The sequence below is a fragment of the Gobio gobio genome (genome assembly GCF_949357685.1).
Source record: "Gobio gobio genome assembly, chromosome: 3".
In the NCBI taxonomy this organism is placed as follows: domain Eukaryota; kingdom Metazoa; phylum Chordata; class Actinopteri; order Cypriniformes; family Gobionidae; genus Gobio; species Gobio gobio.
In genome coordinates this window covers 34,630,889-34,647,614 of record NC_137099.1, presented here as the reverse complement: position 1 = coordinate 34,647,614, position 16,726 = coordinate 34,630,889, and the positions used below count along the sequence as shown (strand labels likewise).

At 39.0% G+C, this 16,726-nt stretch overlaps 1 protein-coding gene across 1 annotated transcript in view; it reads left to right on the top strand.

Annotated features, from left to right (window-relative positions):
* The window catches only part of dachc (dachshund c), a 67,580-nt gene extending 58,563 nt beyond the window's left edge, over nt 1–9,017 (top strand). The window contains exons 9-11 of the mRNA XM_079813063.1: nt 5,290–5,433; nt 7,019–7,087; nt 7,814–9,017. Coding sequence (XP_079669189.1) covers nt 5,290–5,433; nt 7,019–7,087; nt 7,814–7,851 — 251 coding nt within the window. The 3' untranslated portion in view covers nt 7,852–9,017. The remainder of the gene's footprint in view (nt 1–5,289; nt 5,434–7,018; nt 7,088–7,813) is intronic.
* The last annotated feature ends 7,709 nt before the right edge of the window (nt 9,018–16,726 follow it).

Below are 16,726 nucleotides of genomic sequence, written 5' to 3'. Positions count from 1 at the left end.
ATGAGGGTGAACAAACAATGATTCACTTTTGAGTGAACTGTCCCTTTAAGGTTTGGAATATAGGAATAAATGTCGAAGATTTTTTTGGTCACACTTTATATTAGGTGTCTTTACTATTCACTTACATAAAAAATGTTAGGTGCAATGTACTTGTTGTTTTATGTTGTATTGCAAACTTTGGTTTGGTTTAAGGGAAGGGTGAACAGTGTAATTATAGTTAAAACATTACACATATTAAAACATGTACACAAAAGTGCATTGTATTAAATTATTAATTAAAATGTTCGTAGTTAAAGTAGTTAAAGACTAGTAAAGAAAGAAACAAACAAAGTTAGTTCAAATGGTACCATGCCATGTGGTGTGACTCCCCCAAAATGTTATATTTATGAATTAATATATATAAAATAAATTTAAAAAAAAATGTAGGGTATAAGGAAATATGTTATAAAAACAACTTTTTACTTGATGGTAACTCCAAATGTCCACAGTTTAAACTCACAATGGTATAAATGTTTTTCAAACCATATGGAACATGAATACAGAGTACGTGTTTTATCCTTTTCTTTATTATGGACACTTTATGTTTGCTGGATATTTGTGCAAAAGAGAATGCAATGCCTTGGCAACACACATTCTCATTTGCATCGTGCATGACTGATGATCGACAAGACATCTGCAAGATAAACTAATGTGAAGTTGTAGATTCCACTCCAAATAAGGATTTAATAGGAAAAAGAGGTTTTGTGTTTTCACAGTTGAAATCATATGGGTATTATAAGTAGAGTTTATCTTCAGTTACATGTAATGTTATCTGCCCACATCACAAAAACAAGTAAATCAGGTTCTCACATCTAACTGTCCGGCACTTGATCTTTCACATTATGTTTACTAACAAATAAATTTACTCTCAATCTAATCTCTCAATCGTCTGTTCTCCAGAATGTACGTAAAACTGTACTCTCCATAAATTAGAAACCTCCGAGGCAGCCGTCATAAAACGGCGGAATCATTAAAGAAGGTGACAGGGCAACATGCACCATTAATGAATGTTGTTTAATTAGAGAGCCCCTCATCTCGTATTCTCCTGTCACCCGCATTGTGCTCCAGCTAGTCATGTTACTGCAGATTCAGCACTTTCCTTCAGCCACACACACACATATACAGACACAGAGAATTACCCTTTGTAATTACTAGTACATATTATGATATTAGTGTGAATGATTTATTATCAGCGTAAACAGAATTGCTGTGTTAATATTCGCCGCATCACATTTGATGAGGATAATGAATCTCCTGCATAATTCATCAAATCAACCGGCTCTTCCATTAGTGAGAGATGTCTTTATATTCCAGCCAACTGACTTAGAGTCCGTTTCTGTGTTTTATACCCAGTGTGGTCAGAGGAAAGATTAAGAAGAGGAAGGTTAGTCCTAGATCACTCAACAAGGAAAGGCTCACAGCTACCGGACAGAAAGTGGGTTTTTTTTCCCTGCTTTTTTTTCTGCTGACTGCACCGTCTGAATTAAGCTCTTGCTGCAAACTGGAAAATTAACATGTTCCACTGGGCTCCAGCCTAGTTTCACATTAGATGTGCATTATATCAGACACAGTATTTAGTGAAAGGCTGAATAAGGGCATGTGGAACAGCTTTTCATGGTTTGCTATAATTACTGTTTGCTGTGATGTGGGATTTGATGTAATAATTTTTCTATTATCCAGTGGCATAAAGTTTTTCCAAAGTCATTTTTCAAAGTTTCATGTTTTACAACAGGTATATAAGATGTACAGTGGGGAGAACAAGTATTTGATACACTGCCGATTTTGCAGGTTTTCCTACTTACAAAGCATGTAGAGGTCTGTAATTTTTATCATAGGTACACTTCAACTGTGAGAGGCGGAATTGAGAGGCGGAATCTAAAAAAAAAAATTGCATTTTATTGCATGACAAAATTTGCATTTTATTGCATGACATAAGTATTTGATCACCTACCAACCAGTAAGAATTCCGGCTCTCACAGACCTGTTCGTTTTTCTTTAATGCTGCGTTCCAGGCAGGTTTTTGAGCCCGTAAATTACAACTTCAAACCACGACTCACGACTTTGTAGTGTTCCAGGCAAAGTCACGCCAAACTGCCTGAGCGCAAGGAATTGTGTGGTAGTTAGATGTAAACAAAGCGTGGCGGACCCTACGGGGTGTATGCTCATTTACAATCATTTCTATCGCCAAAGGTGCTTACTCCTTGCTTATTTGAGGGAAACGGAGGAGAAAAACAGCGCAGACGGCAAGAGAAGCTGTTATACCTTTTATTTTACGTTATTTGTATATTTGTTTCATAAACACTGCATCTGTAGGGGCTGCCATTGTTGCTTCGCGGGCTATGTGACGTCAAAACTCGTAACTGGGAGGACATCGATCTAGTACGAGTTCACGGGTGGGAAGTCACGGGTTTGACTGCCGTTCCAGTGCACTTTCACGGGTAGAAGGTTGGAAAAACACGGGTTACGGGTTGCCTGGAAAGCGGCATAAGAAGCCATCCTGTTCTCCACTCATTACCTGTATTAACTGCACCTGTTTGAACTCATTACCTGTATAAAAGACACCTGTCCACTCACTCAATCAAACAGACTCCAACCTCTCCACAATGGCCAAGACCAGAGAGCTGTGTAAAACATCAGGGATAAAATTGTAGACCTGCACAAGGCTGGGATGGGCAACAGGACAATAGGCAAGCAGCTTGGTGAGAAGGCAACAACTGTCGGCGCAATTATTAGAAAATGGAGGAAGTTCAAGATGACGGTCAATCTCCCTCAGCCTGGGGCACCATGCAAGATCTCACCTCGTGGGGCATCTATGATCATTAGGAAGGTGAGGGATCAGCCCAGAACTACACGGCAGGACCTGGTCAATGACCTGAAGAGAGCTGGGACCACAGTGTCAAAGAAAACCATTAGTAACGCACTACGCCGTCATGGATTAAAATTCTGCAGCGCATGCAAGGTCCCCCTGCTCAAGCCAGCACATGTCCAGGCCCGTCTGAAGTTTACCAATGACCATCTGGATGATCCATAGGAGGAATGGGAGAAGGTCATGTGGTCTGATGAGACAAAAATAGAGCTTTTTGGTCTAAACTCCACTCGCCGTGTTTGGAGGAAGAAGAAGGATGAGTACAACCCCAAGAACACCATTCCAACCGTGAAGCATGTAGGTGGAAACTTCTTCGGGGATGGTTTTCTGCAAAGGGGACAGGACGACTGCACCGCATTGAGGGGAGGATGGATGGGGCCATGTATCGCAAGATCTTGGCCAACAACCTCCTTCCCTCAGTAAGAGCATTGAAGATGGGTCGTGGCTGGGTCTTCCAGCATGACAACGACCCGAAGCACACAGCTAGGGCAACTAAGGAGTGGCTCCGGAGGAAGCATCTCAAGGTCCTGGAGTGGCCTAGCCAGTCTCCAGACCTGAACCCAATAGAAAATCTTTGGAGGGAGCTGAAAGTCTGTATTGCCCAGCGACAGCCCTGAAACCTGAAGGATCTGGAGAAGGTCTGTATGGAGGAGTGGGACAAAATCCCTGCGGCAGTGTGTGCAAACCTGGTCAAGAACTACAGGAAACGTATGATTTCTGTAACAAAGGTTTCTGTGCCAGATATTAAGTTCTGCTTTTCTGATGTATCAAATACTTATGTCATGCAATAAAATGCAAATTAATTACTTAAAAATCATACAATGAGATTTTGTAGGTTTTTGTTTTAGATTCCGTCACTCACAGTTGAAGAGTACCTATGATAAAAATTACAGACTTCTACATGCTTTGTAAGTGGGCAAACCTGCAAAATCGGCAGTGTATCAAATACTTGTTCTCCCCACTGTAGCAGATATATGGAACAAACTACCAAATTGATCAAAAGTGACAGTAACGACAATTATAATGTTAGAACAATTAAAATTTCAAATAAATGCTGTTCTTTCGAACTTTCTATTATTCAAAAAATTCGTTTTTAACATTGACAATCATAATAATTGTTTCTTCAGTATCAAATCAGTATATTAGAATGATTTCTGAAGGATCATGTGAAACTGAAGATTGGAATAATGGCTGCTGAAAATTTAGTTATCATCACAGGAATAAAATACATTTTAAAATGTATTAAAAAACAGTTGTGTCATGACAACTCCTGGGGTGTTTGGCATGGTAATGGATATGACAATGGTAATATGTTTGGTCTTGGCAGAATAGATCTGCTACGCTGCTGCTGTTAGTTATTTCTCCTACTGCAGAGCAAGTACGAGAATTGCTACTGCCAATACATACGTGACACGCTGCTGTGAGCAAGTAAGACATGCTGCTGCTGTACAATAGAGAGTACATGAATTACCCCAGCAAATCTCTACAGGTGGAGCTGGGGGAGGTGGGTGTTTTCTGAAAGTGTGCTGCAAATTGCTAAAGCAAACTCAGACCCAGAGTCCTGCACACAGGCGGGTACCTGATGGGTGAACTGCTAATATTTGATGTAACGGGTGGAATAATATTTGCGTTGTAATTTGCGTTGTGGTTGCGAGTCGGGGGATCGAAAGGCAAAGATGGATTGCGGGTCCAATAGCCAAGACCAATATTTCGACTCAGTTTGGTCCTCACTGATAGGCAGCTGCTTTCAAACTGTCCCGTGCTTATTTGTGTTCAAGCTCTATAGTCTGAAGACCATCAAAGTTTTCCAATTACAATCGCGCTGCAACTGAAGTGATTGACAGCTTCAGTCATTATAAAGGGAGCGCTCTTTGCTCGCTTTTTTTTTTAAATAATCTATTCAAAATTTGAATACGTTTTTTTTCATGCTGCTAAGACAGGGGTGTCCAAACTCGTTCCTGGAGGGCCACTCTCTTGCAGAGTTTGGCTCCAACTTGCCTAGAACATTCTAGTATGCCTTGTAAGACCTTGATTAGCTCGCTCAGGTGTGTTTAATTGGGGTTGGAGCTCAATTTTGTGGGGCATTTGCGGGTTTATCAGCTGCCCTATAGATAATGATGTGATTGCAAGCGGATTGAGTTAAGGACCTGTGCCATTGGCCTGTTCTATCTAGAGTTTAATGACAGAACTTTGTATTTATTCTAAAATTGCAATAATATTTCACAGTATTACTTTGTTTACTGCATTTTCAATGAAATAAATACAGAATGGTGAGCATAGAGGCTTCTTTCAAAAACATTTAAACATTTTATCAATCCCAAACTGTTCAACATGTGCATTCCTATCAGGAACTCTTATTTAATTCTTCCCTGTGTTTTTTTTAGCACTCATCCAGAAGCGGCTGAAGAAAGAGAAGAAGACCAAGAGAAAATTGCAGGAGGCTCTGGAGGTTGAGTCTAAGAGAAGAGACCAGGCCGAGCAGACGCTGCAGCGGACGGCCTCCAGTGAGAGATCACCAACTCAAAACGGTTAGAATGCACATCTGCTAAAATGCTAATGCTTAAATCAATATTGCACATACAATTTTCTGCATCCTTATTGTGTCAATGCCACTTAAAAAGTTAAATAACTAAAACAATTTAAAGTACTTGATCATTTACTTTAGATTTACTAGCTACTCAGAATTACTATTTTCAACAACTAAATTTCATGTGAAATATACTGTGTGGCCTACTATGCTCACTCTCAGAGTGCATTGCGGCATAAATAAATTAAAGGGATAGTTCACCCAAAAATAAAAAAAAAGAAAGACAAACGCGACCAGATATCTTGAATTGCGAGAAGGCACTTCCAACACTTTTCCACGGAAGGCGATCGGCTGGAACTTTACTTGATAAAGTATTAAATATGGATATTTTTCTTACACAAATGGATCGATTCGCTTCAGAAGGCCTTTATTAACACCCCAGAGCCGTGTGGAGCACGTTATTCGACGGACAGATGCATTTTTTATGGACTTCAAAAACAGAGCAACTATTACTGCTATTATAATGCTTGGATTAGCCTGGACTTTTTTGATATTACTCAGATTGTATTCGTCTGAAAGAAGAATGTCATATACACCAAGGATGACTTGAGGGTGAGTAAATCATGGGCTAATTTTCATTTTTGGGTGAACTATCCCTTTAAGCAATCGCTTTGTTTTACTATTTTTTTGCTTTTATTTGCCGGTTTTATTTGTCTTGTGTCAGTATTAGTTCAACAAAGACAGCAAATTGTTTTGTATTGGTCAGTGTCTTAATAAAACACTTCAGCAAGCTCACACCATAAGAGGTGCAGGTCAAAGAAAACAAATGGTCAGAGTCTTATCAAAATTAATTGTTACCATTTTTGTGTTTTGCATGCTGAATGTTTATGTCTCTGTGTGACTGAAGCAAGGCCAATAGCAAGATATTGTCACAATGGCAGGGGGATTATATTATCAACCCAATTAAAAGTTTGATGTTTCACAAAGTGTTTATGACAAGAGTGCAGTACAATTTTAATAGATCATAATTGTACATGAAAAGTAGACTAGTTAATGATCTAGTTCGAAGTTAGGTCACCTTTTAAAGCTGTTTATTATATTTCTTTAAAACCACAATTAACTGTGATTTCTTGTTGCATTACTGCATCAATAGGAAGGGAAAGGAATTAGAATCAGACTAAATCTCTAAATTATTTTGTATATTTAATATCAACATTAATGATACCTGCAATACATTATGTCATTCTGTTCTGTTAAGAAAAAAAACCCTAAGGGGGGTTATCGCTGCTCTCCCGGCTCTTATCCATGCTAGGCTGTTCTTGCCCAGAACAGAACCATACCGCCAATCCAAACTGTATGCTAATAGTCAATCAATAATCTTTGACGATAGTGGTCCTGACATAATTGGATAAATATCATCAAAGGTATAGGCATTAAAGAAAATGGTGTTATAATTATTTCAGGTCTCCCCTATCTGCAACATCACCATGTCAAGTACAATATCTGCTATAACAGCAGTATTGTAAACTTTAAAATGTGTGTTCAGATCATTTGTAGCCACATTGATAACTGTTTTGTGTTAACAGACCCTCCTCAACATGAAATGGAGACAAACCATAACAGCAGCAAAACAGACACTGACAGAACAATACAAGGTACAGATTTCTGAATGTCCATGTTCTGTTGCATTATTTCTTTATGGGTCTATATTTAAATGTATTTTTCTCCTGTAATGTTCAGTCTTGAAAGAAACAGAACACAATGTCTTCCATCTCTCCTGTACACACACTTTCTCTCTCTCACGCGCTCTCTCTCTCTCTCTCTCTCTCTCTCTCTCTCTCTCTCTCTCTCTCTCTCTATATATATATATATATATATATATATATATATATATATATATATATATAATGATATGATATGATATGTATGTATGCATATAGGTAAACAACTCTGACGATGTATCACAAGCATTTGTTAGAATATTGAACATTTAAAATATTGGCAGTGAAATTAAATGCCACTGATTCTAAAAGAAAAAAAGGAAAGAAAGAATAAAGACAAAAAAGGGGAGCAGTAATTAATGGTCCCTTAATTGTCCTCATGAAATATTTGCATGAGCATAATTTACATAATCTACGTGTTGTAATTAATCTTTCAAAGGGTTTGCTTTCTCTTTTCGTCTTGGTTGAGAGGGAAGGGAGGGAAAGGCTCTTTCTTTAATTTCTTTGACATTTATTCAAATACAGAATCTTCTCCTTTAACAATCCTTTCATCTCCCTCTCAGTCCGCACGTTAGAACATTATGGATTTGTATGTTCATTATTATGTTCCGCTTGTGACATCAGCCAAACTCCATTCATACCATTTTTTTTGGTCCACAGATGGAAGGCTCTTTCTAAAGTCCACAATGATGTACTGAAGAACGAAGACAAGGAGTAAACGCATTCATACTGTATAGAAGAGACTGTAGTCAATCGCCTGGTAAATAACGTCTGCAATTCTGCTGGAGGACTGATGGAAGACAATGAGGCAATTTTATAGGCTGTTGTCAGTGTGTTGCAGCACAAGGACTTGACAAGATTATTATGGCCATCGGAAGTCAGCATTCAGTAGAATGAAGCGCGAGCCAAGCTATCGTCATCAAATGGCCGAGAAGAAAATGGCATCACAATGCACACCTGGTTGGATAACCATGTTTCCAAGGGACTTTTCGCAACACTGAGAAATGCAAAACATTTTATAAAGCATTTAAATCTGCTTGGCTACACTGACAGATGAAATATTCAAATCACACTTTGCCATTTAATGCCATTCTATCATTTCACATTTTAAGTCAATTTCAAAGCAGCATTTCCTGAAGGGAGGTGACTGAAGAGAGATTTCAATTTATTTAGTTATTTATCAAATATAGACACTGCATTTAAATGCGTATTGTGTATCTGTCTGTTATTTCAAAAAGAAGCTATAGCTGTCCAGATTTTTTTGTCATTGTTGTACATGGGATCGATCATAGCAGAAATGTCTCAAAATCATCAAATATGTACATAAAAGTGTAGACATGCTACTGTGCATTGTACGCTGTAGAGTTATTTTTTGTTCAGTTGCCGTTTATTATCCTACCCGACATGGAGAGCATGCTGGCATGTCGTTACTTCTGTCCTGTCCATCTGGAATACAATAAAGATTTTTCCCACATGCTTTACAGGGGAGACGTTTAAAAAAACTGATACTTGTTTTGTGTGACTTATACAGCAACACAAAATCAAAGTAGTCAAATACAAATAGATTGAAGTCTACCCTACCACTCTCTCAATTGTTTTCGTTTACCACTAAAGCATGCAATGCATCGTTTCTTTTATTTTTTTATTTTTTTAATTAATAGCTATTTTACTGTTGATTTATTTTATTTTACTTCCAAGTCATAAAGACACTCTTGTTCTTGTTTACCTCTGGTAAATATTCACAATGCTTCATTATTTATTTTATTGTCATTTATTTGATTATTCTATTTTTTAAACTTTAATGACTTTTTATTGATTTTATTTTATTTTCAAGACATAAAGACATTCATGTTTACCACTGGTAAAAATTTGCAATGATTTTTTATTTTATTTTAAACTTCCAAGACAGAGAGCCATCGAGATCGACTCTTTCGCTTTTCTCAAGAGCACATGCACTAAATGTGTTGACGCAGCATTTAGCCAATCACTCAAAGCTATACTGTTTAGCGGTATGGGCTCTCTCTTTCTCTCTCTCTGAACATAATAAGAAGCCAGGAGAGATGAATAATTGACTGATTGTTGCATTATTCAGGCCCCTATTGTGGAAAAAAGCCCAGTCTCTGGCACATTCCAGGTCTCTCTGGCATATTGAATATGAGGTTAAAGTTTCAATCAACCTTGAAAGGGAGAGGCATTTTTCATCGCCTAGCTAGTGTATCAAGTTGGTGCACTCAGAGTAAGTGTACAGTTCTGTCCAGACAATAATTTGTCTGCTATACACTATATGTGAAAATGGATGACACCAGACCAAAGTTGCATTATCAACTCAATCTGACAGGATTGATAAAATTATTATCTATTATGCAAGTCCAATTACACTTATTGTAGTGATCCTTAAAGGGATAGTTCACCCAAAACTGAAAATTACCTCATGATTTACTCACCCTCAAAGCCATTATAGGTGTATATGACAATACAATTGGAATGAATACAATTATGAAAAAAGCACAACTGGCGTGAGATATTGCGTAGGGTTAGCGTTTTGAACTGTGAGAGGCACTTTCTTTGTAAGTTGAATACGGTAAGCTGGAAGCTACACTGTAAAAAACTTTTTTTACAAGTGTTTTACCTGTATTTTGAATTACACAGTGCATTAGTTTGTGTTTTATGGATTAACGTAAATTTCCATAAAATTACTGGATAATGTCCTGGCAGAAAATTACCAATACATTTTCCATTTTTATTTTTTAGTGTAGATATTTTAATTTATAAAGTTTTAAATATGGATATTTTTCTTACACATACCCATCGCTTCAGAAGGCCTTCATTGACCTCCTGGAGCCATGTGGATTACTTTTATAATGGATGGATGCACTTTTTGGGGCTTCAAAATGCCATTCACTGCCATTATAAAGCTTGGATTACACAGGACATTTTGTTAATATAACTGTGATTGTCATACACACCTAGGATGGCTTGAGGTGAATAAATCATGGGTTAATTTTAATTGGGGGGGGGGGGGGTGCTTGATGTTTTCCCCTTCAGTGATCATTTTTATCTACTTTGATAACTCTCACATTCGTCTATGGGTCAGTTATGAACCAAAATGACTCTAACAAGACTGCTGAATGGTTCGTCACAGTCTGTAAGACATCCAGCCACGACAGAGTAGCACAAATGTATAATCTAATCAGAGAGTGCCTATTATACATTAGCACAGACAGTGGTAGAGGTGCAGGACAAGTTATCCAAATGAGTGTTAAAGCAGGATGAGAGTCAGGCCGTGGACGGGTAATGAAAGGGCAAGAGAGTAGCGCTCAGCTTTTCAAACCTTTCACTGTCATTACTAATTCATGTTGCTCCTTCTCGCTCCTAATGAGAGAGAGTCGGGGGAAAGGGAGAATGGTGCAGGGATAATGTGCCGTGAAATTGACTCATTCTCGAGTAGAGGAAAGGGAGAGGAGAGGAGATCAACTTTTGATTTTAAACTGCCCTCAGAGGAAATGATGGTGAATTTAGTGATCCTGACAAAAGAGGGACTGTTTATTTAGTTCATGACAGAGAAAAAAGGAATGAAGTTAACAGAGATGCAGCAGCTCCAAAAAGCATGTGGACACTTAAGTCACACTTAAGTTCAAAATTTATGAATGACTTTCCATTATCAAAATATCAAACAAGAAATACAGTACAATCACTTCACAAAAATAAGTGCATTATTTTCAAAAGATACATAATACAAAATGAAGACACCAAGTAGGACACTTTCTGGCTGTGAAATGTCAGTGTTAATGTGAAGAACTGCACACGTGGTTACTCTGCTAGGACACCTGTGTGAACCTGAAGGAAAAAGACTTCATTCATCCACCAAAAATTACCTTGGGACCAGCTGGTAAAAGGTAATTTGGAAGCATCTTATATTGAGTTTTCAATAACATCATGGATTAACAATGAACAAGTTTTACAGCATGTATTAAAGGTAGGGTATAGGCAATGTTTTATAAACACTTTTTGTCATACTTGTTGAAACTCTCTTCACATCCTGATAGCAATCAATATTAAAAATATTAAATAATGTACATCTTTGTCTCAGGACAAAAAATGTTTGTCCAACTGAATCGAATGCAATGATGGGATCTGCCTGCCATGGCTCTCCCATTGGAGAAAGCGTATACAGCTAACTTGCATCATGTCATGTGTGCCCAGGGCCGTGTGGGTGAAAGGTGGTGACAATTATAGGCCCCCACTGCCCATTGGGCCCACTTAATTCAGTTGTTATGCAATATATTCCCCCACTCTTATGGATCATTATAATATATTAATCTGTATCCCTGAGAGTTATATGAAAACCAAAAAAACATATACTAGTTAAAGAAGGCCCCCCCCCCCCCCCCAAAAAAAAAATTGTTTAGTCTGATGGTTAATTGGTGAACAGAACCAATCAGAGTTGAGGCTGCTCTGAGAACAATTGAAGTTAGAAAAAGTTACAGTGGAAGTGAAACTGACTGAAAATGTCAGGGAAAAAATCTGGTACCAGTTACGTCATGAAAAGATACACATCTCTGTATACCAGCGCGGTGCGCACCGCCCGAGCGATTACTCGCTCAAAGTTCCTGTCTTTTTGCGCTATTAAGTAGTTTGTTGGTTTGTATAACATGCAGAAAAATAGATATGCATGTCAAAATGATTACAGACTTGCCGGCTGCTGATGTGATATTTTTAACAATACTATCAAGAAAACGGAAATACAACTCATTGCTATTGATGGATAAATGTATTAGCTTTATTTAATAAAATAGCACATTATCTTCATCTCTTCATCAAAAATGAAGACAGTGAGAAACTTACATGGTTTTATTTTACATTTGAGTGCATGCATGCACTTTAATTTCTGAATATGTATCTTACCTGTTAGACAGACTGACAGGAAATACATTTTATAGGTCTATTATATTGCTGGTAGGCTTATACTTTAAAAAATTTTATTCTATCATTTGACTAATTTCTTGTCTTTTGTTGTTATTTTATTAGTTTGCCTTGCACAATAATAAGTTATTAATCACTTAATGCCATGTTTATTTAAAATATAATTTATAATATTTATATAGAAATTGGTAATAAAAAAATAAGTAAAAGCAATAACCTTTATTTGCATTTATTTATTTCTGTTCGAAATCCTTATTGTGCATGGTACCAGATGTGGGCCTCCATGCCCATATCTTATAGGCTCACTGTACATGATATGAGTGGAGGGCGTTGGGGGCCCAAATCAATGTTTTTTTTTAGGGGACCCAGAATTCCCTAGCTACGACCCTGCATGTGCCTTGATAACCAATCACATTGAGACATTAGATCATTTTCATCTTTTGTGATACTTTGCAGACTCTGCTCTGGCTTTGTGCGTTTATGTGTTTTAGAGGAGGCATGGCTTTGGATAGCGCGCTGAAGAGAGGGTGCTTTCCTAGCTAGCTTGCTGTTGCTTGCTGCTCTGATATTGTCTACTCTACCTTTAATTGATATAAAAAAAAATGATAATAATGAAGGAATCAATTATCAATTTGGAAATAAATACCTATGACTGTACATCTATTTCATATAACGCATTTCTGCATGTTACGTACAGTATATGTTTACATGTTATGTATATTTTTCAGAAGTGGGTAATGGGTAGCCTGGGAAAACCCAGACAACTTCCGGCAAATTTAGATTTGCTCTGCAAGTAGTCTGGCAAAGAGTCCATTCAAACCCATTTCTAAACCCCAGAAATCGAGGCACCAATCAGAAACGTTGGGGCGGGCTTTACACGATGACGACAGCGCAGCGACGTTGAAGCAGATTTGCAGCTGCTGTGGAGCATCACTCGTTCGAATCAGCTATCGCGTCTGTTTTAAGCGATTTAAACTTCTCCTTTTCGTTAAAACCCGAGCAAAGAACAACACTCGAAGCCTTTATATCTAAAAAAGATGTTATCGCTGTTTTACCGACTGGATTCGGCAAAAGTCGTGTGGAAAAACGAATGGGTCTTAGCAAGAGTCCTCTGGTAGTGTTAATGTTTTACAAAATATAGTTTTAAGTCCTTTTCAGGAGTGAATGAAGTTGTTTAAAGCTCAAATCTGTGGTTTATTTATAAAGAGAGCGCCTTTTTTAAAATTTGATCTGCCGTTTTCGGAGTTGTGAGCTCCAGTGGTTCAGCGGCGCTCAAACGATTATTGAGCCCGTCGAGAGGCGCCTTTCCTCGGCCAGTCCTTCTGCCGTCTGCCGCTGGCTCTGATGTCTCTGTAGTGGTTAAACCGTCTCGTCTTGTGTAGATCTAACGGCTGATCTTTGCTCTCATTAATCTATAATTTGTTCCTAGACAGATCGTTTTATCTGAGGGCAAAGTGAAGTTTCATAACTTTATATTTTTAAGATATTAAACTTAACCGTTAGTCTCCTGGCGCTGACTTTGACTGAATTGCTTTATTTATTGTATAGCTTCTTATACCTTTTACTTATACTTGTATAATTGCTATTGATGATCACACATAAACTGACATTTAACAAAAAGAGACTGGGTTGTGTTTTGTGTCATATTTAATTTATTACAGTGATAATCATAGCCTATATTATGTGTGTGTGTTTTTTTTAATGTAAACGAAACGAGGCTGGGTTTTTTATATTTCGTTTTGTTATAAACATGCATTGAAGATAATATGCATTGCGTGCACTACATATACAAATATATACTGAGTGATGCTGTCAAGAGCATAGTAGGCGGACTAGTGTCCTCCCGTCCTCGGGAGTTCGTTCTCCGGAGTCAAACTTGGTAAGTCACGGACGCAAGTCAGAAGTTCGCGTACGAAATATGTCATAAAACACCACTGCCTCATTTCATAAAAAAATAAAAATTAAACATAATAATAGCCACACGAATGTGGTTCAGGCAATGCGTAGCTAGGCCTACATTGGTTATCTTATATATTTATAATAAAACGAAGTATAAAACACCCTGCCTCTTTTTGTTTACATTTTAAAAATAATATATTAAACATTAATATGTGGTTTAGGTAAGGTAACCAGATTTCTGAAATGGAAACCGGGGACATTTCCTATTTGAGAACACAAGTATACAGACAAGAACGCATATTGATAAACGGCCAGTCAGATGTTTCTCCGTCGCTCTGCATACGTCATCTCCCTCATCGCTCTGATTGGTTTTAGGTCTATCCAATTGCGCCGAGAGGCATTTGAGCGTCGTCCGTTGGTGACGCCCCTTTGGAAATGATTTGTCTATGAAGCTTTGCCAGACCATAACTCAGTTACTACTGAGAATGGTCTGGTTTTAACCAGGCTAGGTAATGGGGTTAGGTGCTCCAAAATATCTTTGAAAGTATAACTACGTATACAGTTATTTCTACTTTTACAAATGCAAAGAATGGTAACACTTTAGATTAGGGTCCAATTCTCACTATTAACTAGCTGCTTATTAGCATGCATATTACTAGGATATTAACAGTTAATTAGTACTTATAAAGCACATATTAATTCCTTATTGTGCATACCTATATTCTGCATCCCGGTAACACTTTACAAAAAGGTTCATTAGTTAACATTAGTTAACTACATTAGATAACATGAACTAATAATGAACTGCACTTATAGAGCATTTATTTATCTTTGTTAATGTTAATTTCGACATTTACTAATGCATTATTAAAATCTTGTTAACATTAGTTAATGCACTGTGAACTAACATCAACAAACCATGAACAGCTGTATTTTTAACAAATTTAACAAAGATTAACTAATGCTGAACACAGGTGTTGTTCATGGTTAGTTCATGTTAACTAATGCATTAACTAATGTTAACTAATACAACCTTATTGTAAAGTGTTACCTTCATCCCTAATCCTACCCAATACCTTAACTTAATAACTACTTTACTAAATATTAATATGCAGTAATTAGGTGTTTATTGAGGAAAAAGTCATAGTTAATAGTTAGTTTAGTTAGTTAGTTAGAATTGGACCCTAATCTAAAGATTAACTGCATATTGATCGTAAGGCAAACAACGTCTCGGTTACGTATGTAACCCTCGTTCCCTGAAGGAGGGAACGGAGACGCCACGTCGGAGTACCGAGGAATAGGAATCTCGCTCGCGAGAGCCAATCTACTTTGAGTGTAACTAAACGAGCCAATGCACATTGGCATGCAATGATTGCACCAGGTGCTCATGCCACGCCGTACGGATATAAATGAGACACAGGTGATTGCATCAAATCAGCCTTTTGCTGAGGAGCCGAGTAGGTAGACAGGCACCCCAGCAGGGTACAGAGGACATGGCGACGAGACGTGGCATCTCCGTTCCCTCCTTCAGGGAACGAGGGTTACATACGTAACCGAGACATTCCCATTCAGTCGATCACTCTCGACGCCACGTCGGAGTACCGACGAATAGGAATCCCTACCAAAGCGCCATGGCCTCTGCCCCCATCCAGTGCCCTGTGTGAGCCGCCTGAGCTCTCTTACCTGATGAGATGGGGCTCACACCGGGAAGTCCACCACTGCTGTTCCGCATGACCCGCTCAGTGATTATTGGATAACACTGGGAAAGCGTGCCCTAGAGAAGGAGTTATGTGAAGTACAATGCTGAGCCCTGCAGGGTCACTCATATAACCCGAGCCCAATACCTGTTCTGAAGGATTCAGCAGCAAGGGGCCTGATGCCAGACGTTCCGCCACGTCCGGAACCGAGGGAGATGGAGGACTCACAGAGTTTGCTTCTGGAGAATAAGAGCGCCAGAGCGCAGCAAGCCGTCAAGAGCCGGGGCCTCTCAGTGCTTCTACCCGTTTGAGGTGAGAACACAGGAGGAGACCGGCTCTACACGTAGGCTATAGAATCTAGCGAGCATGTTGGGTGTCGCCCAGCCAGCAGACAGGGCACACCTAGTGCTTGGTAAGCCATGGTGAAGGCATCCACTATCCACTGGGCCATCCTCTGCTTGGAGACATCCTTTCCCTTCTGCTGGCCTCCGTGACAAACAAAGAGCTGATCTGAGGTTCTGAAGCTTTGAGTTCTATCCACGTAAATCTGCAGAGCACAGACGGGACAGAGCAAAGCTAGGGCTGGGTCTGCCTCCTACGGGGGCAGTGCTTGCAGGTTCACCACCTGGTCCCTGAAGGGAGTGGTAGGAACCTTGGGCACTTTGCCAGGCTGGGGTCTCAACACCACGTGGGTATCACCCGGCCCAAACTCTAGGCACGATTCGTCGACCGAAAATGCCTGCAGGTGCCCTACCCTCTTGATGGAGGCCAATGCAGCCAACAGCAAAGTCTTCATAGACAGAATCTTTAGCTCTGCTGACTGCAAAGGCTCAAATGGGGCATTCTGAAGTGCTCGGAGCACCAGAGCAAGATCCCAAGAGGGTATGGAGGGAGGGCGAGGAGGATTTAACCGTCTCGCCCCCCTAAGGAACCTGACGACCAGGTCGTGCTTCCCAACCGTCTTACCTTCTACATGGTCGTGATAGGCGGATATTGCAGCAACATAAACCTTGAGGGTGGAGGGCGACAGTGCCGAAGTGATGGTGTTAACTAC